Source organism: Gossypium hirsutum, chromosome A08 (genome assembly GCF_007990345.1).
Source record: "Gossypium hirsutum isolate 1008001.06 chromosome A08, Gossypium_hirsutum_v2.1, whole genome shotgun sequence".
Taxonomy (NCBI): Eukaryota; Viridiplantae; Streptophyta; class Magnoliopsida; order Malvales; family Malvaceae; genus Gossypium; species Gossypium hirsutum.
The window spans coordinates 125,513,648-125,536,946 of record NC_053431.1 but is presented as its reverse complement, the minus strand read 5'-3'; the positions used below and the strand labels follow the sequence as shown (position 1 = coordinate 125,536,946).

At 28.5% G+C, this 23,299-nt stretch overlaps 3 protein-coding genes across 3 annotated transcripts; all 3 read right to left on the bottom strand.

The window, feature by feature from the left end:
• Window positions 1–5,627: 5,627 nt before the first annotated feature.
• On the bottom strand, window positions 5,628–7,273 carry LOC107909156 (uncharacterized). The gene is made up of 3 exons (XM_016836597.2): window positions 6,944–7,273; window positions 5,966–6,249; window positions 5,628–5,865 (listed from the first exon to the last, which is right to left on the bottom strand). Exons 1-3 carry the CDS (start codon window positions 6,986–6,988, stop codon window positions 5,844–5,846), a joined length of 351 nt encoding a protein of 116 aa, XP_016692086.1. The 5' UTR covers window positions 6,989–7,273; the 3' UTR covers window positions 5,628–5,843.
• A 5,029-nt stretch (window positions 7,274–12,302) lies between these two features.
• On the bottom strand, window positions 12,303–17,847 carry LOC121204751 (uncharacterized). The gene is made up of 3 exons (XM_041075240.1): window positions 17,712–17,847; window positions 12,620–12,903; window positions 12,303–12,520 (listed from the first exon to the last, which is right to left on the bottom strand). Exons 1-3 carry the CDS (start codon window positions 17,754–17,756, stop codon window positions 12,499–12,501), a joined length of 351 nt encoding a protein of 116 aa, XP_040931174.1. The 5' UTR covers window positions 17,757–17,847; the 3' UTR covers window positions 12,303–12,498.
• A 2,649-nt stretch (window positions 17,848–20,496) lies between these two features.
• On the bottom strand, window positions 20,497–23,228 carry LOC107909155 (peroxisomal 2,4-dienoyl-CoA reductase [(3E)-enoyl-CoA-producing]). The gene is made up of 5 exons (XM_016836596.2): window positions 22,815–23,228; window positions 21,635–21,794; window positions 21,308–21,477; window positions 20,996–21,218; window positions 20,497–20,884 (listed from the first exon to the last, which is right to left on the bottom strand). Exons 1-5 carry the CDS (start codon window positions 22,998–23,000, stop codon window positions 20,730–20,732), a joined length of 894 nt encoding a protein of 297 aa, XP_016692085.1. The 5' UTR covers window positions 23,001–23,228; the 3' UTR covers window positions 20,497–20,729.
• Window positions 23,229–23,299: the final 71 nt, after the last annotated feature.

Here is a 23,299-nt window from a genome sequence, read left to right as displayed (position 1 = left end):
AATTTTTTATGATGTTAAAGTATAATTTTATCTTATATTTAGCTATGATTTCATCACTTTTGAAGAGACTAAATAAAATATTTTTTTTATATTTATTAAGGAATTAAAAGACAATTCTTCTATTTGGCCCCTGCCCCCTAAATTTGCCCTTGCTAACATGTTTAAGAAAAAAAAGCCCTCACAACTAAGACCGAATAAGAAAAATCAAAAATTGATTCGAACCAAGAAGTTTTGATGATTTATGGAATGCATTATTAATTTGAACTAAACCAAATGCTATTTTATTATTTAATTTATAATTAATTTTATTTTTTATGATTTAAAAATAAATATTTAATATTTAATATAGAGAAGATAACTTAAAGGTTCCATTCAATTTTTCTTTGTTTTGTCAAAATAAACCCAAAAATTCAAAATTATTTAATCATACAATATTGATATTTTGAGGATTCAATTAAAAATATTTTGAAATTTAAGAATCAATTTAAAATTCAAGCAATAATTTAAAGTCATTTGATAAATTAACCTTTTTACTTGTCATTTTAAAAAGATAAATTATTTTTAACAGATATTGTGAGCAGATTTTATTTTCTTTGCTTCTTTAATAAGCTAAAGGAATTAGCTCTTTTCTTATAGACTTTTCCAATTACTCTGTTTTTTCTTTTTAATTTCCTCTACACTTTCAATAATTCCTTTACTTTTACTCAGTCTTCCAAATAATTCCACAAAATTATACTTATTTATAAAAATATAAATCAAAAAAGACTGCAAGTTAGTTCAATGAATCATTTTCTTTCAATAATTTTTTTTTAAAAAAGCGATAACAAAATTGATTGGACAGTTTATGGAATACAAGTTTAAAATTCATGATTATTCGAAACTAAACTAAATTTTATATTTATTTAATATATATTTAATTTTAATTTTTTGATATAAAAATAAATTTGTTGTATTTAAAATAGTGAAAATAATTTCAAAGTTCTTGAAAATTTATTGTTTTTTAAATATTTATGGAAAAAATTTAGAGATTTTGTCGAATAAAACTCGTTTTATCAAAATAAGTCTGAAAATCCAAAACCAAAAATTAATATGAAAAAATTCAGAATCGAATTGAGCTAAACTGAATTATGATAGATGGTTTAAAAAATCTAACCGAACTGAATCAATATCACCCCCTAATTCTTACATAGATCGGAATATGAGCATCTGTTGGAATGAAATCTAAAAATAATATGGATTCATCGGCCGATTTGAGTCTCAATCAATAAAAATGTAGAGAGAAACAAAGACAAAAAAGGAAATTTGAAGAAAAAAATGGAGATAGGAAATTAGTGCTTAGAAAATGCAAATAGTAGTTTATATATATAGTCATCACGTTCATGTAAAAAGAAAAGTTTTCAAAACTAGACCAGTGATCATACTAATCAAGTTATCAATTTTTCATTTCAACCGGTTCAATCGGTCTATCCGATTCAATTAAATAAATCATAAAAAAATTTAAAAAATAAAAACTATTAAAAATCCAGGTCAACCATTTGGTTCAACTAGTTTTATTTTGCCTGATTCAACAGGACAATACCAGTTCCCAAGTCAACAAGTCAATGCCTTTCTCTGGACTTAAACCCCAGTTAGAACCTAGTCCAACCAATCAATCCGGTCCTATGCAAACAACCTTGGTTAAAAGTGTTCATGAGTTGGATTAAATAGTGACTAGATTTTTTCAAATAAAAGGTTCGAGTTAAGATCTGATTTGATCCATTCAAGAAAAGGTGAAGCTAGCAATTCATTATTGAGGTGTCAAAATAAAATTTATAGGTTTGGAGGGTCAAAACCAAAAACATTATTTAAAAAAAGCTTAATTTTAATACTTCAAAATTAAAATGAACTAAAATGGATATTATACACCTTAGGTAAGAGGTGGTCAAGATGACTGCCTATCTAATTACGCCCTTGTGTTTAAGTAATTTATTTTATTGTTTAAAATATATGATTTTATTTTAATATTTGTATATTCTATAATTAAATTAAATTTTTTTAAAAAATTTATTTAATTTAAATTTGATCAAAATTAGACCGACTGAGAATAAAGAAAAATTTCAAGCTCGAATCAAGCTAGTTTGGGTAGACACCAACTGATGTATCACGTTACTAACTAAAAATACAACAAAGGTAAGTGTACCTATCAATAAATAATATAGCTACAGTGAGTCGAGATATCGTATCCACGAGGACTAAAAGTACTAGTAATTACCGTTTTCTTATTATTTAGTTGACAAATTTGAGTGATTGGTTTAAACTAAAATTACTAAATTAAATTAATTAAAGAACTCAACAAAAAATAAATCAAGAAAATAATTGAATAGTAACCAATGAGAGAAATAATACTCAATAAAGAATCCACCTAGACTTCATCTATTAGTAAGAATATGAATTAAACAAATTATTCACTTGGCATCTTGGTACGTAAAAATCCCTAAATTATGCTAATATTTTTTTAGAGAATAAGAGCAACTGATTCTATGTTGATTAACTAAAATTTCTTTCTAATTAAAACTCATTGTCGCATTAACTCGATCTATTGATTCCCCTATTAGATTCAACTCTAATCTGGTAAATTTATGTCGTCTAATTTCTAGAATTGCATGCAACTCTACTCAATTATGCTAGATCTACTCTTAAACAGAGACCTTTTCTCCTTTAATTTAAGCACATTAAACATAAATTAATATCTCAGAAATATTAAAACAAGAGATAAGCATACATAACTGAGAACAAGAATCAAGTATTTATTTCATAAAATAAAAATCAAATAATATAATTCATCATAGGGTTCATCTTCCCTAGGTATCTAGGGAATTAGTTCATAATTGTAAATAAAAAATATCTTAAAGACAAAATATCCATAAGAAATAAAGAAACTCATAAAAACTTCAAAAGAAATTAAAAGAAGGCTTTCAATCTTGATGGAAATCTGCTTCAGAGTTGGCTCCAATGGTGTTCTTCGAGTTGTTTTCTTCAATATTCTCTGATTGCCTCTGATTCTCTTTTTCTATTTGGTATTTATAAACTTTAGAATGCTGAGAAAGCCAAAAAAATTACGTTTTTCCGCGTGTTTGGGATGCGAGTCGCGAAATTGACATGATTTGGCACATGGCCGTGTGTTTAGCCAGTGTGGCTCATACGGCCGTGTGTCCAGCCCGTGTGGCTCCTGAAATCTGCTCTATTTGTTTGATTTTTACTCGTTTTTCGTTCTTTTTGCTCTCCAATGCTCTCTAAGTATAGAAACATGAATTTAAAGGATTAAGAGCATGAAATTCACCAATTTGCATAAATAATCATCTAAAAACGCATTAAGAACGAAATTAAAATATGTTACTTTAATCACTTAACACCAACAAAGGAAACCAAGGTTTTAGGATGATGTTTTTTATTTTATATTTTTATATGGAATCAATAAATACACATGTAATAAGATTTTAACTTATATCATGATTTTAAACTTTCAATTTTATTATTATATCCAAAATAGACTTAAACTTTTAATATATATATAATCTTTTGTGGTACGGTGATTGAAGGCAGTTATTATTTACTTGGGTTTTTCTTTACACTTCTTTCTTTAGGTGGCTTTGGTCAGAGGTTCATTGCTTCATTGCTTGGACTCTCAGACTTGGGTTAAGGCTATCGTGATTCTTGTAAAACAAAAGTGAAACAAAGAGCGCTTTAGTTTGTAGTTCCGGATGCTTTAATCAATAAAAGGTTTCGACTTGGGTTAAGGCTATCTTTCACCCTTGTTTAGATCTGCTGTAGCAAACCGGGCCTAAATGGCAACGTCATTTTATAAATTCTATAACCTCTATAGCTTTTAGCTTTAAGTTGAAACATTGATAATCACTCCATGTTGGTTTTTTTACAGCTTGCTGGATGGAACTCCGACCGGCTATTCTCTCGATCTTTTTTCGACCACTCGAGACAACTGCTTGACTTCCTCTTTCGGTAGACGGTAAGGATGGCTCAGCCGATGTCCACCGTAAGCTACGAGTGTAGTTCCCATTCACAAATTTAACTTCAAGATTCACATAAGCAATGAATTACCAATTCAACAATATAAACCAGGAAAGATGAAACCCCGGATTTGACCCTATTTTGTAGAACGGGATCAATATATGTAACTCACCAGCATCTGAAACAAGGTAAGGTAGATAGCTGACATAGCAATATCCCATTTGTCCCCTATTTTATACGAAGGCAAGTGCTCTCGAGCCTTGATGTTAATTTCGTCGGGTGCTAGTTTACTTAAGCCGGGTGTACCGGCTGTAGGGCCAGGAGCAATACCATTGACCCGGATATCGTAGTCAGTTCCCCACTCGAGTGCTTAGTAATGCTATCAACAGTTGCCTGACATAAAGAAACACTGCAAATAAGCATAAGTCGAGAATGGGGCCGTGGTTGCGGAGATATCGGAGGATGAAATTTATGCGATAAACCTTGGCTGCAGAGACGTGTATTTGGTACCAAGAAGCTGTATTATGTAAAGTAGCACTGATATTCAAGATTGATCAGACACTCGGTGAGTTCCTTCCACATCCTCCCTTTTTGAGATACTCGAGTGCTTCGCGGCACATTGTGAACGTACCAACAGAATCGATATCCATAACTGCATTTAGGAAAAGAAAATGTGCAAAAGCTTCAAAATGCTATTGTACTTACGGTCAAAGATCAGTGCCTAGCTTAAATGTTGCTCTCTCATTGATAGATTAAAGATCAGACGATAGTGTGTATGCTGCAAATCGTGTTGGGAAGGCAGAAAGTAACTGTTCGAAACCCGTTAGTGGACAAATCTTCAGCAGGCACAAGAAAGTTGCCGGCAGCAGCATTCACGAGTTACGCCTTGTAAAGAGTTCCTTTATGTGAAACATGGAGGCCAGAGTTACGGTTTCGATGTAGATTTTAAATCAGTGGAAGTGTATTTAGAAAATTGCAGAATTTTGGTGTTATTTAAAACTAATTAATACCTAAAACATTGTAAATTTAAAAGCTCTTTTTGTTTTGTGATTCTATTTGGGTACCTTTGGTTAGGATGGCAAATGCTGAGGCCATTTTTTTCGAAAGGTGAACATGGAGCTATTCGAGTATTAGCTTTAAAAGGATAAAAATGTAATAAATTTTAAAATATTTTAATAAAATATTAATATATTATTCTTTTATATTCGTAGTTTAAACGCACATTGAAATTATTAAAATAATTAATAATCGGAACAATCGATTGGAGTGGTAAGTGTGAGAGTTGATTTTATCCAACAACATAAATTAATTGACTAGCGACCAATTAAATCGAGTAGTTAAATTAAATTTTATAATTTTTTTCTTAAATAATTTAATTGATTTGAATTGTTTTGAGTTTTTTTTTCAAAATGATTAAATTTATACGAGAGTAAATATCAAAATGATTAAATGTTTTTTAATTTTGTCAATATCATCGGATGATACTTTTATTTTAATCACTTAAACTTTAAATCTCTAATGACATGGCGATTGATTATACATATTACATCATGCATACATTTTCATTTTAAAATGAAAGTGACCAAAATAAGTATTATGGAACAAATATTTTACGTAATTTGTTGGGATAACATTGTGTAGTAAATTTATTTTTACAAAGAAAGAATTATACAAAACCTGTAATATTATAATCTTACAGTCCACACAAAAATGTTTTAAAATTTAAATATCAATTTAAAATAAGGATTATAGTTTATGAATATATGTTATAATTACCTTATATCGTATTAATAAAAGCAATCAAATAGTATAAATATTTTCAAATTTGGGTCTTCCAATTAACCCCTGGCTACTATCTCACTGCAAAAAAACAAAAAACAGTATCATATAAGGGAAAGAAAAGGCATGAATTGATGAATCGAAAATGAAAAGAAAATTGAAGGCAATGAAAGGTATTTACCGAAGGAGTGCAGTTAATTGATGAGCCTTTGCAAAATCACATTCCTCACGAGCTTTAAGGATATTGAACATTAGGGCTAACCGAATTTGAGTGGTGGCGGTTTGTTGAATAATTCGATTAGTTTCACGGCGGAGCTGCTCGCATTCATAGTTGATTGCTTGCAATTTGGCCCCAACTTGCCTTTGCCCTTCTTTTATGCTTTTTTGCTCTTTACTCACCACTTTTAACTCTGTTTTCAACTTATTCAGCCTTTTCCTCATGGATTTTCTCCCTTGATTCAAACCCTTCAAAAAACAAATTATTTTTATCTATAATATTTATTAAGTCTTTTGCTGAATTGATATCATGAGCCAACCGGACACTAACTCAAGTCAGGAAATTATTCGAAAGCATTTTAGTTTTTTTTTCTTAAAATACCATTAAAATATATATATGGTGGGATATAAATCCATGTCAAATGACTTCATAAAATCTTTAATTTACGATTCAACTAAGGCCTTTGATATTTTAACTTTACCATTTTAATTAAAACTCGATTTATTTTTAGATAATAACATAAACACAATAACCCAACACGTTAAATATGTGGCTAACACTTAAGTGGAACAATAGTTAAAATTCGAGTCAGACATCTAGATAACATGACTTTAAATTCTATCATCTCACACTTATCCATTTCAAACCAATACAGAGTATATATCTGAATTAAAACACACACACATGACAATTGTATCATAGCCCACGTAAGTATAAACTCATAACAATTGCACAAGATAATACTTAATTTTTACACGTAAGTCTAAACCCGTAACAGTTGCATAATTGTGCCACAACTTACTTAAGTCTAAACACGTAACAATTGCACAAGATAAGACTGAATTATTCAATAACTCAAAACCTCTAATTTTAACCGACAATTAATATATTAAAAAGGTAAATGATAAAAGGAAAATTCAAGTTTAGTTTAGGCGTATTTACCTTCCTCCTTTGGTGCAAAAGGAACCATCTTTTGTTTCCCCACATTGAATGAAAACAAAAACAAAAAAACACCAAAAATAACTTAGGAGTCACCCTCAATCAGAAAAGAGAATGCTATGTTTATTTACCTCTTAACCTGGACTCAGCTTATATATAGTATCTGAGGATTGGAAGAAGTCAACAATGAGAAAACTCAATTCTCGCTCGATCGATCACTGATTAACTACAGTAGCTGTTAACTGTCGCACGCTTGTCTCTATTTATGGTCTACATTTTAAAATTGTACTATTCAAGTCGGCAAACAAAGTAAATTATATGTTAGTCTCGACGTTAAATCAATGGTGATTTTGAATGGTATAAACTGGAATTTTGTCTTTTGATCTCCTACTAATTAACATTGATATTCGAAAATAATTTTTTTATTTCGAATCCCTTAAATCATAAATGAATACAAAATAAAATTACACTTTAACATCTAAAAAAATTTATAAATCAAATTTCACCCTTAAAAATATTTCCAAGAAATTCCTTCCAATTTTTTTTTTCTTTGCTTCTTTAATGGGGTAGAAATTGCTCGTTTCTTATAGACCGGGGGAAAACTCTGTTTCTTCTTTTTAATTTCACCTTTGACTTTCTATCGTTTAACACCAAATTCCTTTGACTTTTACTCAGTCTTCCTAAAATTTCCACAAAATTAAACTTACTTGTAAAATTGTAAATAAACAAAGATTACAAGTTAGTTGAAAGAATTATTTTCTTTCAATAACTTTTTTTTAATTGAAAATAAAATATGTTTGGAAGGTTTATAAAATACAAGTTTAAAACCCGTGGTTCCTTAAAACTAAATAAAATTTTATTTTTTTATTTAACATATAATTAATTTTAATTTTTTGATACAAAAATAAATGTTTTATATTTAAAATCGGAAAAAAAATTAAAAGTTCTTGAAAGTTTATTATTTTTTAGAAATATTTATGAAAAAATTTAGAAATTTTGTCAAATAAAACTCATTTTATAAAAAAATAAATTAAAATGCCAATAGTAGCTTATATATAATCACCACATTCATGTTAAAAGTAAAGTTTTCAGAACTGGACTAGTGATAATACTAATCAAACCACCAGTTTGTCATTCCAACCGATTCGATTAAATAAATCATTAAAAAATAAAAAAAATATATATTAAAAATTTAAGTCAACCGTTTAGTACAACTAATTTTTTTGCTTAATTCAACCGAAGCGTACCAGTTCCTGAATCAATCGATTTAATGCCTTTCTCTAAACTTGTACTCCAATTAAAATTTAATCCAATCGATTAATCCAATCCTATTCAAATACCTTGCTTAAAAGTAGAGTTTTGTAAGGATTGTTTTGTTACCAATATTTAAGTTTAATAGTCCATGGTTTTGTATCTTGGTATGAGATTTTGAGTAATTTGTTCATTAAATTGACTCATGACTTTAAATTAATAAACAATTTTCACTTTTTATTCATTATTTTGTTGAAATAATTGCAATTATGTATTTTTCATAGAACTGTTTCATATTTTACATAATTATTCACGTACAGATTTAAGAAATTCTTTCATGAATTACAAATTATTTAAGACGTCAACGGCGAGAAGTTCGCACCGCCAGAAAACTAATAATTAATGTTCGCTCGATCGCGCACCCATTAATTGGGGTGACTGTTGGCTCTCGCGCACTTAACTAATAATTTTATTTTTTTATGATTTAAAAATAAATCTTTTATATTTAAAAAAGAGAAAATAACTTATGTACAGGCTGGAACTTTGTTTTTTAGTCTCCTCATAAAATTAAAAATTATTTTCTAGTCAAATTTTGCTTTGACTTTCGAACATAGAATTTTTATATTTAACACCTTCAAAAATTACGAAATTATAAGTGAATGCAAGATAAAACTACGCTTTAACATCACAAAAAAAATTTTTAAATTCAAATCTGGCTTTCTTAAAAGACTTTTAGATTTGGCCTTGCATGTTAGATCCAATTTGTTTGTACACAAAAATTTACAATTTAATTCACGTGTATTAATTTACACCAGGACAAATTTGAGCTAACATTTAATGTTAGGGTGAATCCAATAACTTTTTTAGGGAAGTTGGAATTGAATTAATTTTTTTGTGACGTTAAAGTGTAATTTTATCTTGTATTTAGTTATGATTTCATCACCTTTGAAGTGACTAAATAGAATTTTTTTTCCATTTTTAAGAGATGAAAATGAAATTTTTTCACATAATAACTTTTAATTATATATTTATTAAGGGATTAAAAGACAATTCTTCCATTTCGCCCCTGCCCGCCCCCTAAATTTGCCCCGGGTAACATGTAGCATGTTTAAGAAAAAGAAAAAATTGATTCAAACCAAGAAATTTTGATGATTTATGAAATGAATTTTTTTAAAAAAATTGCAATTATTTGAACCAAACCAAATGTTATTTTATTATTTAATTTATAATTAATTTTATTTTTTGTGATTTAAAAATAAATATTTTATGTTTAAAACAGAGAAGATAACTTAAAAGTTCTATTCAATTTTTCTTTGCATAAAATAAAGTTTGCTTTGTCAAAATAAACCCAAAAATAAAAAATCACTTTGTAAAAAAAAAAACCCAAAAATCCAAAATTACTTAATTATATTTTGAGGATTTAATTAAAAATATTTTAAAATTCAAGCAAGACATTTGATAAATTAACCTTTTCAAAAAGAGATTATTTTAGCAATCAAATTTAGGGATGTTGTCAGCAGATTTTATTTTCTTTGCTTCTTTTTTGCGCTAAAGAAATTTGCTGTTTTCTTTTTTAATTTCCTCTACACTTTCAATAATTCCTTTACTTTTACTCAGTCTTCCAAATAATTCCACAAAAATATACTTGTTTATAAAAATCAAAATCAAGAAAGACTGCAAGTTAGTTCAACCAATCATTTTCTTTCAATAATTTAAAAAAAAATTAAAACAAAATCAATTCAACTCGAGATATTTGGACGGTTTATAGAATATAAGTGTAACAACCTCAAAATCCTCAAGGATAAAGGATGTTAGAGAAAAACATGTAATAAGAAAATCAATTAAATAATTTATAATTTAAAATCTTATTATGAGAAATAATGAATGAAAAAAAATATATATGATGATGTATTAGTTTAATGATACAACTAAAGTGATGTGTTAACGACCATCAAGTAAAGGTGAGGAGAGACAATTTAACTTCAAATAGAAATTAGCAAATTAGAATATCCTATACTTAGAAGTTATAAATAATCATATAAATAATATGATGTGAAATGGAGAGGATAAGAAAAAATAATAAAGGAGCGTAATATTAAAATGTTGTTATAAATGATGGAATTGTTAGCAGATCCGTTTTTTATATTTTTGAGCATTAGGCAAAACAATAAATTGGGTCATTTTAAAAAAGTTATAACCTGGCCTCTACTTATATATAGTAGCTGGGGATTGAAAGACGTCAACGGCGAGAAACTCAATGCTCGCTCGATCCCGCACTGATTAACTACAATAGCTGTTAGCTCTCGCGAGCTTACTGATTAACTACAATAGCTGTTAGCTCTTGCGAGCTTAACTCCATTCGTGGTCTACATTTTAACTACTTCACAACCCTTGGAAATCAGAATTTCAGCACTAAACTTTAATTTCAAACTTTTTGACAATTAGGTCCTTAAAAATCAATTTCTACTAAAATCACTTAATAAGTCCTTCGTATAATAAAATTAAAACTTCAAATCCATGCTAAATCATCATAAACTTACAGCACTCATTCATGTCAACTTTCAAAATCATCCATAGAATCAAAAACTAATGAATTAGATAGTAGGACCTAATTGTAAAAATCTTAAAAACACAAAAATTACAATAAAAGGAAAGAATTAACTCACTTTATGCAAAAATTATGAAAAAACAGCTTATAAAACCCTCAAATGGCATTTTTTGCTGATGAGAATGAAGAAAAATAAAGAGAAATCTAAATATTTCCTATTTAGTCCTATCTTTATTTAGTTAATTTTGCAATATTCCAACTTTTCCCTTATTTCATCAAATTTATTTTTCTCAGCTTATGCCGCCCAAAATATGTCACTTGGGCTATTTTTCTCTTTAAGTCATTCCTTGTTTGACAATTGAGCTATATAATCCTTCTAGCAATTTTTACACTTTTTTCAATTTAGTTCTTTTTATTTAATTGACTACCCAAACATTAATTTTTTCTAACGATATCTTAATACCACATTACTAGCACTCTATAAATATTTATAAAAATATTTTTGGCTTGATTTTATAAAATAGAGGTCTCGATACCTCGTTTTCAACTCAATTTATTAAATAATTTCTCATTAAATTTTAATTCCACCTATTCAAAAATATTTCTAATACCTCACTCGACTTCTAAGTATTATTTTATTTTAATTTCCTAATCTCACTCGTCAGATTTAGTGATCTAGAATCACTGTTCTGATACCACTGAAATTTAGATTGTTACAAGACTGAAAATAAAGAAAAATTTCAAGCTCAAATCAAGCTAGTTTGGGTAGATGCCAACTGATGTATCACGTTACTAACTAAAAATACAACAAAGGTAAGTGTACCTATCAATAAATAGAATAGCTATAGTGAGTCGAGATATCGTATCCACGAGGACTAAAAGTTCTAGTTATTATCATTTTCCTATTATTTAGTCGACAAATTGGAGTGATTGGTTTAAATTAAAATTACTAAATTAATTTAACTGAAGAACTCAACAGAAAATAAATCAAGAAAATAATTGAATAATAACCAGTGAGAGAAACAATACCCAATAAAAAATCCACCTAAACTTCATCTATTATTAAGAATTTGAATTAAATAAATTATTCACTTGGTATTTTGATACGTAGAAATCCCTAAATTATGCTAATATTTTTTTCGAGAGTAATAACAACTTACTCTAAGTTGATTAACTGAAATTTCTTTCTAATTAAAACCATTATTATCGCATTAACTCGATTTATTAATTCCCCTATTAGATTTAACTCTAATCCGGTAAATTTATGTCGTCCTATTTCTAGAATTGCATGCAACTCCACTCAATTGATTTGAACTGTTTTGATTTTTTTTCTAAAAATGATTAAATTTATATTAGGGTAAATATCAAAATGATTAAAGTTTTTTTAATCTTGTCACTGCCATTGGATGATACTTTTATTTTAATTATCCAAGCTTTAAATCTATAATGACGTTTGATTATACATATTACATCATGCATACATTTTCATTTTAAAATGAAAGCGACCAAAATAAGTATTATAGAATAAATATTTTATGTAATTTGTTGAGATAACATTGTGTAATGAATTTATTTTTACAAAAAAAATTATACAAAACCTATAATATCATAATCTTACATTACACACAAAATTTTTTTGAAATTTAAATATCAATTTAAAATAAGGATTATAGTTTATGAATATATGTTATAATTATCTTATATCGTATTAATAAAAGCAATCAAATAGTATAAATATTTTCAAATTTGGGTCTTCCAATTAACCCCTGGCTACTATCTCACTGCAAAAAACAAAAAACAGAATCATATAAGGGAAAGAAAAAGCATGAATTTATGAATCGAAAATGAAAAGAAAATTGAAGGCAATGAAAGGTATTTACCGAAGGAGTGCAGTTAATTGATGAGCCTTTGCAAAATCACATTCCTCACGAGCTTTAAGGATATTGAACATTAGGGCTAACCGGATTTGAGTGGTGGCGGTTTGTTGAATAATTCGATTAGTTTCACGGCGGAGCTGCTCGCATTCATAGTTGATTGCTTGCAATTTGGCCCCAACTTGCCTTTGCCCTTCTTTTATGCTTTTTTGCTCTTTGCTCACCACTTTCATCTCTGTTTTCAACTTATTCAGCCTTTTCCTCATGGATTTTCTCCCTTGCTTCAAACCCTTCAAAAGAAATAAATTATTTTTATCTATACTATTTATTAAGTAATAAATTATTTTTATCTATACTATTTATTAAGTCCTTTGCTGAACTTATATCATGAGTCAACCGGACACTAATTCAAATCAGGAAATTATTCGAGAGCATTTTAATTTTTTTCTTAAAAAACCATTAAAATATGCATATAATGAGATATAAATCCTGACTTCATAAATATTTGCACACTAGTAAGAGGAATAAATTATTATCAATACACACCACAATACAAGTAAGCAATTCATGTGACTTGAGCTTGCGACGTGGGTTGCAGGGTTAACACCTCTAACGAATCAGCCACTAGTAAAGGTCCAAAATTATTATTTTTACTTAAACATTTCAATTAAATTAAAATAAAAATATTTAATTATGATCTTAGTTACTCTTTATCTACAATTTTATTAAAATGTTCAAATTGATAACATTATTTAACCATTATGGTTAAAAAGATCACATGAATTTTCATAGTAAGAAAATTATCCAAGCTAGCTTAATTGTATGAAAGTTATCAATGAAACAATCTAACATCTTTACTTTAATGACAGTAGTTATTAGTAGTATCAATTTGGACTTATTGATAATGTAGCGACGTAATTTTTTTTTCTTTTTATCGCTAATTGAGGCGATTTATTGGAAATTTGAAAATTGACTATCGATTTTATTAAAAAGGGAGTCGCCACCGATCTTTTTTCTAGGTGTGATCGGACACCTAATAAATCATCTTTTTTTGAAAAGAAAATTTATTCTTGAACAAAAATGAAGGTCAAATTTAGGTCTACGTCAAAAAAACCAAAGTAAAATTGGGTTCGGGAGTCGGTTACGCACGAGGAAGGTATTAGCACCCTCGTGACGCCCAAAATTGGTATCTTTATTAAACTCGTGTTGTCTTGATTTTCAAAAGTACGAATTCAATTTGACATTTACTCGTGATCCAATTGAAAAATGAGAATTTTTAGTTTTCGATTTTTTAGAAAGGGTGTCCCGTTTTTTAACACGAGCCGACGAATTTCACCCAACATAGCGATGAAATCGATAGCTTAATGTTAAATCGGTACATTGCCTTATTTTTGAAATTAATTAAAACATGAGAAAAAAATATTTCTAAAGTGAGAATTTAAAAATAGATAAACGACACAAATAATGATATCATTAATGAAAAATATTAACATGGAATACTAGAATATTAGAAAAACAATAATAATGATTATTTACAAAAAAAAGGAAAATAAAAACAAATCATGTACTAATAATAAAATAAGAAAAATGATATATTTGATAATAATAATATAAAATAATAATATGTACATAAAAATACATGTATTTATGCATATAATAAAAGTATGTAATAATAATAATATCTACAATAAAAGAAAATATTAGGAGATGTACATAAAATATATATAAAAAATATTTACAACAATAATATAAAATAATGATATGTACAAAAAATATATATGTATATGTATATATAAGTCAATAATGATAATAATGATAATAAAAGAATATAAAAAATAATTTAATAATATTAAAAATAAAATAATATGTAATAATAGTAAAAAGGGTAAATATATATAGTAAACACAATATTAAAATAATACTATAAATATAAACGACATATATATAATGAAAACACACAATAATACTAATATTGATAATGATAGCAATAATAATACTAATGTAATAAATGTAATAGTGGTGATAATATAATAATGATAGTATGAATAATATATACAAAAAATAATAATAAATAATAATAATATTAAAATACAAAAGCTACTATAATAACAATATTAAAATAAAGTAATAAAATCATCGCTACATATATATATACACGTACATAAGATATACACTAATATAATAATAACAACAATACTAGCAATAATAATAATTAATAATAATAATATATACACAATATGGTATTAAAAATATATATATAATAGTATTTAAGAATATATACATAAGATGATATATAAATAATCCAAATAACATAATATTGAAAAATATACATCTACATAATAAAAATATATACTTAACATAGTATTAAAATATGTATACATAATATATATATTAGGAATAAAAGTAACATTAAAAAAACAACTATAAATATATATGAAAGTATATATATATATGTAAGTATTAATTGAGAAATATGCTAATAATAATAATAATAGTAGTAATAATATAAATATTATATACATAAAAATGTAATAATAACAATAAATAACATAATAATAATAAATATAAAAAACAGAATGACAAAATTAATTATTAAAGTATCAAAATGATAAAAAGGGATTAAATCGAAAACAAAATAGAAAGCTCGGGATAGATTTTTTTAAAAAAAAGAGAAGGACTTATTTGAACACGCACAAAAACAAAGGGGGATCAAAAGCGCTATATTTCAAACCATTAAAACGCTGCGCAGTGAAAGGGACTAATATATAAATCGGATTAAATTTCAGGGCCAATTTATAAACAAAAGATAACTTGATTGCGAAATATGAAAATGTGGAAGGACCAATTGCACAAATAACCCCAAAAATGAAAACACGTTGATCCTGATAATGGGTCGGGTCGCTTGCGCGGGTTGAGGGCCAAACGGCGCCATTTTGTGGTCTCCAAATCTCCATCGAAACTACGTCGTTTTACCCTTCTATATAAGTTAAAATTTTAACAAAAATTTCATTTTCCCATTTCTCTTAAAAAAAACAGTCTTTCTCTCCTTTTCTCTCTGCCAGTCAAGGATCCGGCGAGGAACCAGCCGATCGCCGCCATGTCGGACGCCGTCGCCGGCCACCGCGGACAATCGAAAAGGTACCCCTTTTTTATTTTTTATTTATTTTTATGTGTTTTTTTATATATGTATGTGTGAGAAAATAAACAAAACGAAAATAAATTTAAAATCACCTTTAAGTTTTTGTTGTAACTCTAGCGTTTTGGCTACCCGATTTGATGTTATTCTGGTGTTTTTTTTTTTACTTTCTTTTGATCACTACTTGTATGTGTGTCAAAAACTATTTTTGCATTGATAAAGAAATGGCCAAATAGATCTAGCCGAAAGAAAAAAGAAAGAAAAAAAAAAAACCCCTTGATTTTGGCTTATATAGCCATTTACACTACTATTACTTTCTTTTCTTGTTACTGCTTGCAGGGGATGGGCATGGGCGGTGGAGCAGGTGGAGCAGGTGGCCATGGCAAACGGTCAGGGGGTGGTTGCGGCGCCAACGAGCTAGGGGGCTAGGGTTTTTTTTTTTGATTTGTTTTTTGTTTAGGCTGTTTGGGGTTAGTTTGGGCTTAGGTTAATACTGGGTTTAGGTTAAAATGGGCTGATGTAATTGGGGTTTGGGTAAGGTTGTTGATTTAGGTTGGGTTTTATGGTTAAAGTTTAGGTGGATCAAAATTGGCCTGTAACAGATAATATTATAAAAATAGGATGATTAAATTATGCAAAACTAATATAGAGAGATTAAAATTTTCAATTTTAATATAGGTCTAACCGTCAATTTAGGGTTAAACACAAATTCAAATTTGAAATGAAGTATCTTTAAAATATGTTGATCAAATTATAAACATTTGATCCACGATAAAAAGATTAATTTTTTTTATTTTAGTCTAAGTCTAGCCATTAATTTAGGGATTAAATTCAAGTTCAAATTTGAAATGAAGCATCATTATAAACATGTTTTAAAAAAAAGATGTGTCAATCAAATTTAAGTGAACTTTTTTTGTTTTTCAACACAAAAGATTTAAGTTACTTATGTAGTAAATACACATATATTTATAATTTAATTCACTTGTTTTAAATATACTCTTTATCAAATTTAAACGATTTTTAACATCCAAATTAATAGCTAAATTAACGGAAGTGATTAATTAATATGTTACTAATACATTAAAAACTCAATTAAAATATTTTAAAATTAAAATTCAAATTAATAATTTTGAAAGAGAAAATGCATACAATTATGTTTAATAAATTATGAGTATAATAAGGGTAGACTACACCGTTAGTCATTCTAAATAGGGACTATTCCTATTTTAATCACTCTTAAAAAATTGTTAATTTGGTCACCGCAAAAAAGGATTTTATCAAATTTGTCCCTCCATTGTTAAATAATAATGGAAGACTAACGATGCATTTGTATGAATAAAATTTGAGATCCAAAATAGGAATAACCCCTACTTAAAATGACTAATGGGTAGTTTACTGTAATTTTAGAGTGATTAACGTGGAAATGCACCATTGGTCTTCCATTATCATTTAATAATAGAGCGACCAATTTGATCAATTTTTCTTTTTTTCCTTTTTATATTTTGTATAAAATTTAGAAAAATATACCCATAATAATATTTGAACTCAAGAACTAAGACCTTTGACATTTTAACTTTACCATTTTAATCAAAACCCGATTTATTTTTAGATAATAACATAAACACAATAACCCAACACATTGAATATGTGCCTGACACTTAAGTGGAGCAATAGTTAAAATTCGAGTCAGACACCTAGATAACATGACTTTAAATTCTATCATCAAAACTAATACAAAGTATATATCCGAATTAAAACACACACATGACAATTGTGTCACAGCCCACATAAGTCTGAACCCATAACAATTGTATAATTGTGTCAACGTAAGTCTAAACCTATGACAATTGCACAAGATAAGACTTAATTATTCAATAACTCAAAACCTCCAACTTTAACCGACAACACATTAAGAAGGCAAATGATAAAAAGAAAATTCAAGTTTAGTTTAGGCATATTTACCTTCCTCCTTTGGTGCAAAATGAACCATCTTTTGGTTCCCCACATTGAATGAAAAAAAGAAAACAAACACCACAAAATAACTTAGGAGTCACCCTCAATCAGAAAAGAGACAATGCCACATTTATTTGCCTCATAACCTAGCCTCTGCTTACATATATAGTAGCTGGGGATTGGAAGAAATCAACCTCAAGAAAACTCAATACACACTCAATCACGCATTGATTCACTACAGTAGATGTTAGCTCTCGCGCGTTCTTGACTCCATTTATGGTCTACATTTTAAAATTGTACTATTCAAGTTGTCAAACAAAGTAAATTATCTGTTAACCCTGACGTTAAATCAATGGTGATTTTGAAGGGTAAAAGCTAGAGCTTTTTCTTTTAATCTCCTACTAAACTATAGAATTATGGTAAAATTAACATTGATCTTTGAAAATGAATTTCTTATTTCGAATCCCTTCAAAAATTAAAAAATTATAAATGAATAAAAATTTTTATAATTCAATTTTCATCCTTAAAAATATTTCCAAGAAATTCCTTCCAGATTTTTTATTTAATGGGTAGAAATTGCTCTTTTCTTATAGACGCCCCGACGAGGGGGGGGGGGGTTAACTTTTGTAATTGCTCTGCTCTTTCTTTTCAATTTCATCTTGACTTTCTCTACCACCAAATTCCTTTGACTTTTATTCAGTCTTCCTAAAATTTCCACAAAATTAAACTTATTTATAAAATTCTAAATAAACAAAGACTACAAGTTAGTTGATAGAATTATTTTCTTTCAATAACCTTTTTTTCTAAATCGAAAACAAAATCTATTCGTCTTTGGAAGGATCATAGAATATAAGTTTAAAACATGTGGTTACTTAAAACTAAACTAAATTTTATTTTTATTTAATATATAATTAATTTTAATTTTTATATAAAAATAAATATTTTATATTTAAAATAAGAAAAATAATTTAAAAAAGTTCTTGAAAGTTTATTGTTTTTTAGAAATATTTATAAAAAAATTTAGAAATTTTGTCACATAAAACTCATTTTATAAAAAATAATTTAAAACTCTAATAATAGTTTATATATAATCACCATGTTCATGTTAAAAGAAAATTTTCAAAAAACTGGACTGGTGATCATACCAATCAAGTCATCGGTTTATTATTCTAATCGATTCAATTAAATAAATTATTAAAAATAAAAAATATTAAAAATCTAAGTCAACCAATCTTTTTATCTAATTCAACAAATCCTGTTCAAATACCATGGTTAAAAGTAGAGTTTTGTAAGAATAGTGTTTTGCTACCAATATTTAAGTTTATTAGTCCATGGTTTTGAATCTTGGTATGAGATTTTGAGTAATTTATTAATTAAATTGACTCATGACTTTAAATTAATAAACAAGCTGCACTTTATATTCATTATTTTGTTGAAATAATTGCAATTATGTATTTTTAATAAATTGTTTCATGTTTTAATTAAAATTTTCACGTATAGTTTTAAGAAATTCTTTCACGTATTACAAACCTTTTCACATTTTAAATAATTTTTTCATGTATTACGAATAACTCTTTCATGTTTTGAAAAAAAATATTTTAAGTAATTCTTCCATGTCTAATGACATACTTAATTTTCTTAATATCTTCTCATGCTTTAAGAAATATTTTCATGTTTTACATATTACTTAATTTCTTAAACCCCCTTTCATGCTTTAAATAGTTTCTTCTTCATGATTTAAGTAATTCTTTCGTATTTGTAAATAAAATTTTCATGTATTACAATTTACTTAATTTCTTATAATCCTTTTATGTTTTAAATAATTCAACAAGTTAATCGATTAAATGGATTCTTTTGAATTGTAAATTGTTTTTTTCTCAACAAATTAAATCAATTAATTTTTTATTTAACGATTTGTCTTCTTTGAAAAGCTCATTTCTAAAATTTTCCAAGATAAATGAAAATATATTTTTTGGGGAGGATAAGAGAATGACATGTTGAGTTACTTACAAAAACAACATACCATAACCTTTAATTCCATATATATAATACATATTGTATTACATAACTTACAAATAATTATATGTTTGTGTAGGGGTGTAAATTAATACGTCTCATATTATTTTTATATGCAAATTTGGTGATATTTATCACTGAGGTATAAGTAAGATTTTGTGATTGGACTTTTTAAGGAATTTGAAATCCATTTGTTTACTTTATTTTTATTTTTATTCATGAGATGAATTATTTTTTGAAAAATTTTATTTTTAGTTTTTCATTTTTATTAAATTTTTGTAGTGTTTTTATTATCAGGATTAAGAGGATTTTGTAGTGTTTTTATTTGGATGTAAATTGTGTTTGCTTGGGTCATTATGCATACCTATAGTTTTATAGGTAAAATATTTCAACTTCTAATTGATGTCACTGTTAAAATAATGAAAAGAAAAATACGAAATTATAGCAAAATTACTATGCAGGTCTTTATTATGAGTCAGATTACATTTTGTTCCTTCTACTCAAAAAATGAATAAATTAGTTTTTTATTAAGGACCAAACTGATTTTTTGTCAAAAATTCCATCTAATTCTATTATTAAAAACTCATCATTGTACATTAACATGAAAAACACGTTACATACCATGTATTTTTGTTTAGTTATTCCGTTAGTCACACGTTACATACAATGACTAATTTGTCCATTTTTTGATTGGTGAGTCTACAATTTGACTCCTAATACAATAGTCTTTATAGTACCTATACCATGAAACTATAGATTTTAAGAGTAAAATGGTACATTTACCAATAACCCTTATCTTTTAACTACCTCTTACCAAACACAAGAAGAGTAATCAATATCACAAATTTCAACAACCAAACATAATGATACGGTAATATCCATCTTTCACTCTAGTTTTAGATCCGCTGTACCAAACAGGCCTAAATGGCAATGTCATTTTATAAATTCTATAACCTCTGCAGCTTTTAGCCATAAGTTGAAGCATTCATAATCACTCCATGTTGGTTTTTTTCACAGCTTGCTGGATGGAACTCCAACCGGCTTTTCTCTCGATCTCTTTTCGACCACTCGAGACAACTGCTTGACTTCCTCTTTCGGTAGACGGCGATGATGGCTCAGCCAATGTCCTCCATCAACCACGAGTGTAGTCCCATTCACAAATTTACCTTCAAGATTCACATAAACGATGAATTACCGATTCAACAATATAAACCAGGAAAGATGAAACCCCGGATTTGACCCTATTTTGTAGAACGGGATCAACATACGTAACTCACCAGCATCTGAAACAAGGTAGATAGCTGACATAGCAATATCCCATTTGTCCCCTATTTTATACAAAGGCAAGTGCTCTCGAGCCTTGATGGTAATCTCGTCGGGTGCGAGTTTACTTAAGCCGGGTGTATTGGCAATAGGGCCAGGAGCAATACCATTGACCCGGATATCGTAGTCAGTTCCCCACTCAAGTGCTAAGTTTCTAGTAATGCTATCAACAGCTGCCTAACATAAAGAAACACTGCAAATAAGCATAACTTGAGAATAGGGCCGTGGTTGCAGAGATATCGGAGGATGAAATTTATGCGACAAACCTTGGCTGCAGAGACGTGTATTTGGTACCAAGAAGCTGTATAATGTAAAGTAGCACTGATATTCAAGATTGATCCGCCACTCTGTGAGTTCCTTCCACGTCCTCCCTTCTTGAGATACTCGAGTGCTTCGCGGCACATTGTGAAGGTACCAACAGAATCAATATCCATAACTGCATTTAGCAAAAGAAAATGTGCAAAAGCTTCAAAATGCTATTGTACTTATGGCCAAAGATCAGTGCCGAGCTTAAATGTTGCTCTCTCATTGATATATTAAAGATCAGACCATACTGTGTACGCTGCAAATCATGTTGAGAAGGCTGAAAATACCTGTTCGAAACCCGTTAGTGGACAAATCTTCGGCAGGCACAAGAAAGTTGCCAGCAGCAGCATTCACGAGAATGTCAATATGGCCAAAATGTTTGAAAGTTGATTCAATCACTCTTTTTGCATCTTCCTGCTTACGAACATCCCCCTCAAAGCCAACAGCCTTTAAAAACAATAGTAAATAAATGCAATGTCAGCTGAAAAGTACAGAGAGAAAAAAACCCGAAAAAACAAATCAAGCAAAATACAGCACATCAATCTATCGATGAATCAATAACCTATCCAATATGTATGCATATATATGTGTGTGTGTTTGTGTGTGTAACATTTCACATGATATGCTCATATATCACGGGATTAATACTTTACTCCCAAGAAAACATGTCTTATAAGAATGCACTGCACCCATTTAGATACCTAGAGAGACCCTCCATTTTCTTTCCAATGTGGATTAATGCATTTTTTAAAACGCGTGGTGTGACACATGCTTCCCTCGGTCCTACTCAAAGGTTGGATTTGAATTCCTCATCCCCTAATATACATGCACCTATATCTATAGTAGGACTCACCATGTCACCAAACTATTAGTCAATTCCCTAGAAACATGTCTGATAAGATATGCAGTGCATCTGCTTCTTTAAACACAGGCTTTCCCCAGCTGTACTCAAAGGTCGGGATTGTTTTTTTATACAATGCTACTTCTACCCATAAAATCGGAGGAAAAAGGTTCTTAAACACACTCGAATTCACCTTTTCCTTATTGTTGCAATAAGAACCCTGACAACCAACCTAAGACTCAATCTGCGGTCAAAGGTCAGGTTTGAAACTTTGAATTCCCCTTCCCCTAATATATATATACATATATATATGTATATATATAGTAGGAACCACCATTTTTTTCCCCAATTTCATCGAAATGCCAAACTAATACATATGAAGCAGAATTCTATAAAATATGACCCTACAAGACAAGCAACAAATGGGGACAATTTAGATAAAAAAAATGAACTTAAATCCCCAAAAGAGATCCCTCCAATGGCTAACAAAGGATTGGGATTTATGGAATCATTGAGATAATGCAAATCATGATCAAAACTAAAAGATCAACTGCATTCAAACAACAAGAAGGGCTATAAATATGATTAAAAATTTTGAAATAATAAGGGGATGAAAAAAAGTTTACATGAATCCCAAGGGATTGAAGAGCAGAAACAGCAGCTTGAAGGACATGTTTACGTCGACCCATAATAGCAATTGAAGCTCCATGTTTTCCCAACTGGGTAGAAATCTCGAAACCAATGCCTGAGCCACCGCCTGTAATTAAACCCACTTTCCCTTTCAAAATGTCTGCTTTGAACGGTGACTCCATTGCCGCTCTCTCCCTCAATTATGGCCACTAATCCAATCAAAACTTAACAAAGGCAAACAGGAAGATGAGAAGTGAAGGAAACAAATAATGCCACATACACACCCACTCAGTCAGTGTTCCATAACAGCAACTCTACCAACAGTTAGTATTTGTGGTCTACACGGCTCCACCAGCTCGCTGGCTTTCTTTTACAACTATAAAAGGTTAAATTCTATTATTAGTCTTTGTAATTTACAAAAATTGTTACTTAATCATCATATTTTAATTTAGTCATTTTTAATTCCAATACTTTTCGAATT